At 50.7% G+C, this 7,564-nt stretch overlaps 1 protein-coding gene across 1 annotated transcript; it reads right to left on the minus strand.

The window, feature by feature from the left end:
* Window positions 1-3,891: 3,891 nt before the first annotated feature.
* Window positions 3,892-6,847, minus strand: LOC311117291 (noelin-2-like; the record flags this gene model as incomplete). The annotated part of the gene is made up of 3 exons (XM_084192261.1): window positions 3,892-4,212; window positions 4,806-4,979; window positions 6,671-6,847. Coding segments are annotated over 3 exons (672 nt in total), but the record flags the coding sequence as incomplete, so codon positions are not given.
* Window positions 6,848-7,564: the final 717 nt, after the last annotated feature.

A 7,564-nucleotide genomic window follows, 5' to 3' on the forward strand; every position in this document is an offset into this window, starting at 1 on the left:
GTCTTTGTGTGTGATTGCTCTTCTGTTTCGTGTTGGAGCTACTATTTTCCCTCCAGTGTTTTGGAGAGGTTCTTTTGCACATGTTAGTGCACCGTTTGTTTTGTCGCCTGTGTGCGCCGTGTATTCGCCTTCGGGCTTATTGTGCTTATGTCTTTAGTGAATATTGCACTAAAGCCTTTGGACTGAGCCTCTGCGTCCTGCGCCTGATTCATACACCACCCCCACCTTCAGCACCCGTTGACACATACATTTGGCAGGATGTTAGGAAGTGCAGCTCATTTTGTGGGCACTCTCTCTCTCCATCTCTCTCTCTCTCTCTCGCTCTCGCTCTCTCTCTCTCTCTCGCTCGCTCTCTCGCTGTCTCTCTGTCTGCAGTGAGTGTGTGTCCTGCCCGGTGGGTCCGTTTGACCACTCTGAAATATTGATCAGTGATAACTAGTCTGTCTCTGCTCTCTTTCTCTCCACTCCATCCTTCCCTTTCTCTTCTCTCTCTCTCCTTCTCCCTCTCTGGAATAGCACAGCCTCTCTTCCGCTGCAGAGGGAACACCAAGCCAGGAGAGAGAGAGAGAGATAGGGGGGGGGGGTTGCCTAGCACCAGGGGAAGGATGGAGAACCTGTGCCAGGAGAGAAAAGAGGATGGAGAGAAGAGGAGAAAGGAGGGGGGAACACTAGCACCATGGAAGGATGGAGACTCTGTCAGACTGGGGCCGTGCCAGGACACGATACACTGGAGTGGAAGAGAGGGGGAGGAGGAGAAGAGAGGGGGAGGAGGAGAAAAGAGGGGGAGGAGAGGAAGAGAGTGGGTGGAGTGGGGGAGAAGGGGAAGAGGAGGAGTGAGGAGAGAGGATAGAGAGGAGAGAGGAGAGAGGAGAGAGGGGAGAGAGGGGAGGCAGGTAGCTTAGTGGTTCAGAGCGTTGTGCCAGTAACCGAAAGGTCGCTGGTTCTAATCCCCGAGCCGACTAGGTGAAAAATCTGTCGATGTGCCCTTGAGCAAGGCACTTAACCCTAATTGCTCCTGTAAGTCGCTCTGGATAAGAGCGTCTGCTAAATGACTAAAATGTAAATGTGAGAGGAGAGAGGAGAGAGAAGAGAGAGGAGAGAGGAGAGAGAGGAGAGAGGAGAGAGAGGAGAGAGGAGAGAGAAGAGAGAAGAGAGAAGAAATGGAGGAAGAGCGTGAAAGTAAGAGAGGAAAAAGAGTGAGGAGAGATTGTCACCAACATCAATATATTCATATTTCAACGTCAATATAACCATATTCCAACGTCAATATAACTATATTCCAACGTCAATATAACCATATTCCAACGTCATAAAAACATCAATATAACTATATTCCAACGTCATAAAAACGTCAATATAACTATATTCCAACTTCAATATAACCATATTCCAACGTCATAAAAAGATCAATATAACTATATTCCAACGTCAATATAACCATATTCCAACATCATAAAAACATCAATATAACCATATTCCAACGTCACAGTCAAAATAGAGGACAGACGCATAGTGATGAGCCAACCATAGTACGGCTGGAACAATGTCACTGAAACCTGGAGCTAACAGCACTCTAACCTTCTGCCAGGGCGTCTGTCTGTCTGTCTGCAGTGTGTTATCTCCCCATCCTGTCATCAGCTGGGATTATCAGGAACAGGAATCAGAGAATATCATGTGACGTCAGAGAGAGAGTGTGTTGAGTGTGTGTGTCAGAGAGATGGAGGGGATGGAGAGAGTGATATAGAGAGGGGGTGAGCAGTGACCAGCACCAGAGACAGACACAACAACAGTCGTACTGTCTCCATAGTAACAGTGATGTCGCTCTAGTCCAGTGTTCCGATTACGCAATTACAAAATCTATCTATCTATCTATCTATCTATCTATCTATCTATCTATCTATCTATCTATCTATCTATCTATCTATCTATCTATCTATCTATCTATCTATCTATCTATCTATCTATCTATCTATCTATCTATCTATCTATCTATCTATCTATCGCTCGATCGTCTGTCTGTCCATCTGTCTATCCTCCCTCCCTCCCTCCCTCCCTCCCTCCCTCTCCCCTTTATCCCATCCCTCCATCCATCTCTCTCTCTACATCAGTAATCCGTTCATTATGTGTGTGTTTATCATGGATTCGGGACAGTAGGGGTCGTGACCTGGAAATAATAAGACCCAATTACTGTGAGTCATAGTCTAATGCTACACACGCAGGCACTCAAGCACACATAGGGAGACACACACACACACACACACACGATCACATGCACACACAACTCCCATCCTTTCCATTTTTAGACTTTCTTCACATCTTTATTTTCTTTGTTTATTTGGTTATGTATCTGCTTCCTCCTCTCCTCCTCCCCTCCTCTACTGCTTCTCCTTCATCTCACATTTCCTCTCTCTCTTCTCCTCCTCTAATCTGTTCCAGTGTGTACAGATGTAACAGAGGTTGAAATTTCACCAACGGTGTTCTATAGCTCAACTGGTTGGTACGTTGTCAAAGAGGGCGGTCAGGTGTGTTTGGGATCAGAGGATCACCGGTTGGAGCCCGGTAAGGGGACAGGGACAGTGGAGGAAGAGAAGCTGTTAGCAACAAACTGACGTCGGTTTCACAGTAACAACAGCAGACAGAGAGATGGTAAACAGGAACATTTATCCCTCCTCCCCTCCTCCCCTCTTCTCCTTCTCCTCTCCTCTCCTTCTCCCTCTCCCCTCTTCTCCTCTCCTCTCCTCTCCTCTCCTCTCCTCTCCTCTCCTCTCCTCTCCTCTCCTCTCCTCTCCTCTCCTCTCCTCTCCTCTCCTCTCCTCTCCTCCAGTAACAACAGGAGACTGTTAGATGGTAAACAGGAACATTTATTTCAGGTTTAACATAAAGAACCATGCTGTCTCTCTCAACAGATCATCAATATTTTAGATTACTCTGAATGAGGCCCAAATGACACCCTATTCTATATATAGTGCGCTACTTTGGGCTCTGGTCTAAAAGTAGCACACTGTATTTAACTTCTGTGTCTCTGTCTCTTTCTCCACAACCCCAAACGGTTTCCATATTCAGTCAGTCAAAATGTATTTTCCTAAAATGTATAGACACACCAACTGTCCCAGATACAGGCTCTCTCTCTAGATATAGTCAATCAGTCCTCCTTCTCCTCCTCTCTGTCTCTAGAGATAGAGTTAATCAGTCCTCCTTCTCCTCCTCCTCTCCGCTTCCTCTCCTTCTTCCTCCTCCTCCTCCTCCTCTCGAGATATAGTCCATCAGTCCTCCTTCTCCTCCTCTCTCTCTCTAGAGAGTCCATCAGTCCTCCTTCTCCTCCTCTCTCTCTCTACAGATAGTCCATCAGTCCTCCTTCTCCTCCTCTCTCTCTCTAGAGATAGTCCATCAGTCCTCCTTCTCCTCCTCTCTCTCTCTAGAGAGTCCATCAGTCCTCCTTCTCCTCCTCTCTCTCTCTCTCTAGAGATAGTCCAACAGTCCTCCTTCTCCTCCTCTCTGTCTCTAGAGATAGAGTCCATCAGTCCTCATTCTCCTCCTCCTCTCCTCTTCCTCTCCTTCCTCCTCCTCCTCCTCCTCCTCTCGAGATATAGTCCATCAGTCTCTCTTCCACTCCTCTCCTCCTCCTCCTCCTCCTCCTCCTCCTCCTCCTCCTCCTCCTCCTCCTCCTCCTCCTCCTCCTCCTCCTCCTCCTCTCTCTGTATAGAGATATAGTCCTTCAGTCCCATTCCTCCTCCTCTCCTCTCCTCTCTTCCTCTCTAGAGATATAGTCCGTCAGCCTCTCCTCTCCTCTCCTCTCCTCTCCTCTCCTCTCCTCTCCTCTCCTCTCCTCTCCTCTCCTCTCCTCTCCTCTCCTCTCCTCTCCTCTCCTCTCCTCTCCTCTCCTCTCCTCTTCTATCCATCGCTCTGTATAACATGAAACAGGGTTACATTATAGATGACCTGGTGTCCGTTGTTCCATGTATAGAGAGCTCTCTCTCTGGGGTTGTAGTCCATCATGGAGATGTGAGAGTACTGGTTGTGGAAGGGGATGTCTGTATACTCATAGCTGGAGGAGTTAGTGTGGTAAGCAAAGTGGACCTTGGCTCCGGCCAGATGGGAGTTGGTGACGTACAGGGTACCACAGATCATGAAGGTCTCCCCTGCACTGCGTTTAGGAAACCCTGTGTCCCAACTCTGGAGAATGTTGAGCGAATGAGGATCCAACCGACTGACCTGGAGAGAGGGAGGGAGGGGGTGAGGGAGGGGGGGAGGGAGGGAGGGAGTGGGGAGGGGGAGGGGGGAGGGAGGGAGGGTGGGGGGAGGGAGGGAGGGAGGGAGGGAGGGAGGGGGGAGGGAGGGAGGGTGGGGGGAGGGATGGAGAGAGGAGGGAGGGAGGGAGGGAGGGAGGGAGGGAGGGGGGGGAGGGAGGGAGGGAGATAAAGGAAAGAGAGAGATGTGACCTGGGACACACTCACACACACCCTTCCTACCAGTATGTCAGAGGTGTAGACTACCTACCAGTATGTCAGAGGTGTAGACTACCTACCAGTATGTTAGAGGTGTAGACTACCTACCAGTATGTTAGAGGTGTAGACTACCTACCAGTATGTTAGAGGTGTAGACTACCTACCAGTATGTTAGAGGTGTAGACTACCTACCAGTATGTTAGAGGTGTAGACTACCTACCAGTATGTTAGAGGTGTAGACTACCTACCAGTATGTTAGAGGTGTAGACTACCTACCAGTATGTTAGAGGTGTAGACTACCTACCAGTATGTTAGAGGTGTAGACTACCTACCAGTATGTTAGAGGTGTAGACTACCTACCAGTATGTTCCCAGCGTTAGGTATGGAGGTGTAGACTGCCCAGAAGCCAGTCTCATCAGCCATCAGGTCTATATCAGAAGACCCCCCCCAGCTGTAGGGGAAGGTGTTGTTGTAACCCGCTCCACTCAAACTCCTCTGTAGCACCACACTACGGGAACGGAAGTGGTACTGCACCTACAGGACAGAACAAGGGGACAGAGAGAGGACAGGGGAGACAGAGAGAGGACAGGGGGACAGAGAGAGAGGGATCAGGGGAGACAGAGAGAGGACAGGGGGACAGAGAGAGGACAGGGGGACAGAGAGAGGACAGGGGAGACAGAGAGAGGACAGGGGGACAGAGAGAGGACAGGGGAGACAGAGAGAGGACAGGGGGACAGAGAGAGGACAGGGGAGACAGAGAGAGGGATCAGGGGAGACAGAGAGAGGACAGGGGAGACAGAGAGAGGACAGGGGAGACAGAGAGAGGACAGGGGAGACAGAGAGAGGACAGGGGGACAGAGAGAGAGGGATCAAGGGAGACAGAGAGAGGACAGGGGAGACAGAGAGAGGACAGGGGAGACAGAGAGAGGACAGGGGAGACAGAGAGAGGACAGGGGAGACAGAGAGAGGACAGGGGAGACAGAGAGAGGACAGGGGGACAGAGAGAGGACAGGGGGACAGAGAGAGAGGGATCAGGGGAGACAGAGAGAGGACAGGGGAGACAGAGAGAGGACAGGGGAGACAGAGAGAGGACAGGGGGGACAGAGAGAGGACAGGGGGACAGAGAGAGGACAGGGGAGACAGAGAGAGGACAGGGGAGACAGAGAGAGGACAGGGGAGACAGAGAGAGAGGGATCAGGGGAGACAGAGAGAGGACAGGGGGACAGAGAGAGGACAGGGGAGACAGAGATAGGACAGGGGAGACAGAGAGAGGACAGGGGAGACAGAGAGAGGACAGGGGGAAAGAGAGAGGACAGGGGGACAGAGAGAGAGGGATCAGGGGAGACAGAGAGAGGACAGGGGAGACAGAGAGAGGACAGGGGGACAGAGAGAGGACAGGGGAGACAGAGAGAGGACAGGGGAGACAGAGAGAGGACAGGGGAGACAGAGAGAGAGGGATCAGGGGAGACAGAGAGAGGACAGGGGGACAGAGAGAGGACAGGGGAGACAGAGAGAGGACAGGGGAGACAGAGAGAGGACAGGGGAGACAGAGAGAGGACAGGGGGGACAGAGAGAGGACAGGGGAGACAGAGAGAGGACAGGGGAGACAGAGAGAGGACAGGGGAGACAGAGAGAGGACAGGGGGGACAGAGAGAGGACAGGGGGACAGAGAGAGGACAGGGGAGACAGAGAGAGGACAGGGGAGACAGAGAGAGGACAGGGGAGACAGAGAGAGGACAGGGGGGACAGAGAGAGGACAGAGGGACAGAGAGAGAGGGATCAGGGGAGACAGAGAGAGGACAGGGGCACAGAGAGAGGACAGGGGAGACAGAGAGAGGACAGGGGAGACAGAGAGAGGACAGGGGAGACAGAGAGAGGAAAGGGGGACAGAGAGAGGACAGGGGAGACAGAGAGAGGACAGGGGAGACAGAGAGAGGACAGGGGGGACAGAGAGAGGGATCAGGGGAGACAGAGAGAGGACAGGGGGACAGAGAGAGGACAGGGGAGACAGAGAGAGGACAGGGGAGACAGAGAGAGGACAGGGGGACAGAGAGAGGACAGGGGAGACAGAGAGAGGACAGGGGAGACAGAGAGAGGACGGGGGAGACAGAGAGAAGACAGGGGGACAGAGAGAGAGGGGTGTCAGGGGAGACAGAGAGAGAGGCCTGTGCTCGTGCCGGTCTGCACATGCATGGGTGTGTGTTTGTGTGCGTAGTGTAGCATACCAGTATGTTGCTCTGGTGTTTGTTGTAGTACAGTGATCCGTTGTAGACCACATGACCTGTCCCGGCCCAGGGGTGAGGTAATAGGTGCTGGACAAAGTTCTGTCCTCTAGTGAAGTCTCCCATGGTCCTGTACTCTAATACACGCCTCCCCTTATAGTAACCATCCATAGACCACACCTAGAGAGAGAGAGAGGAGAGAGAGAGGAGAGAGAGAGAGAGAGAGTGTGAGAGAGAGTGAGAGAGAGAGAGAGAGAGAGAGAGACAGAGAGAGAGCTCAAAGACATTGCTCCTGCATTTTTAACAAAAAATATAGATTTAGAGTTAGATAAAGTTGGATTTTTTGGCAGGGACATATACAGGATGCTACCCTCCACAACATAACCTTCATTCCAAACCAAAACTCCAAACCTACAACCTGATTTTGGACGGAATTACCTGGAAAGCTTTCTACTACCAAGGATTACTATTCTCAAACTATACAGCAAATGCTCTGGCAAACAAACATAAACCTGAAAACACCATCCAACCTGGAACAGAGTGAGTAATGTTTAGTACGAAGAAATTTTTCACTTTCAAAACCAAGAAGAAAAATACATTACAATGATATATTTTATTTTATAAGGACTGAATGCTAAGGCTACCAAGCTTAAACTTGCTTTTACAAAGAGATACAATTTCAATTAGCACTGACGTGTGAAGTGAGAGGTGTCAAAGCCCCTGAGCCCAACAATGGCAGGAGAGTCGTACAGTCTACCCCAACCAAATGGAGAGGCCTTAGAAGCACCCCCCCACTGTTCAGAGGTCATTAAAATACAGTACCCTCTGAATGTAAAAAACGACAAGACACGAAAAGAGTACAAATTGAAACTTCTTTTGGGGAAGCAGGAGACACTT

Source organism: Coregonus lavaretus (assembly GCF_964263955.1).
Source record: "Coregonus lavaretus genome assembly, contig: HAP1_SCAFFOLD_5642, whole genome shotgun sequence".
In the NCBI taxonomy this organism is placed as follows: domain Eukaryota; kingdom Metazoa; phylum Chordata; class Actinopteri; order Salmoniformes; family Salmonidae; genus Coregonus; species Coregonus lavaretus.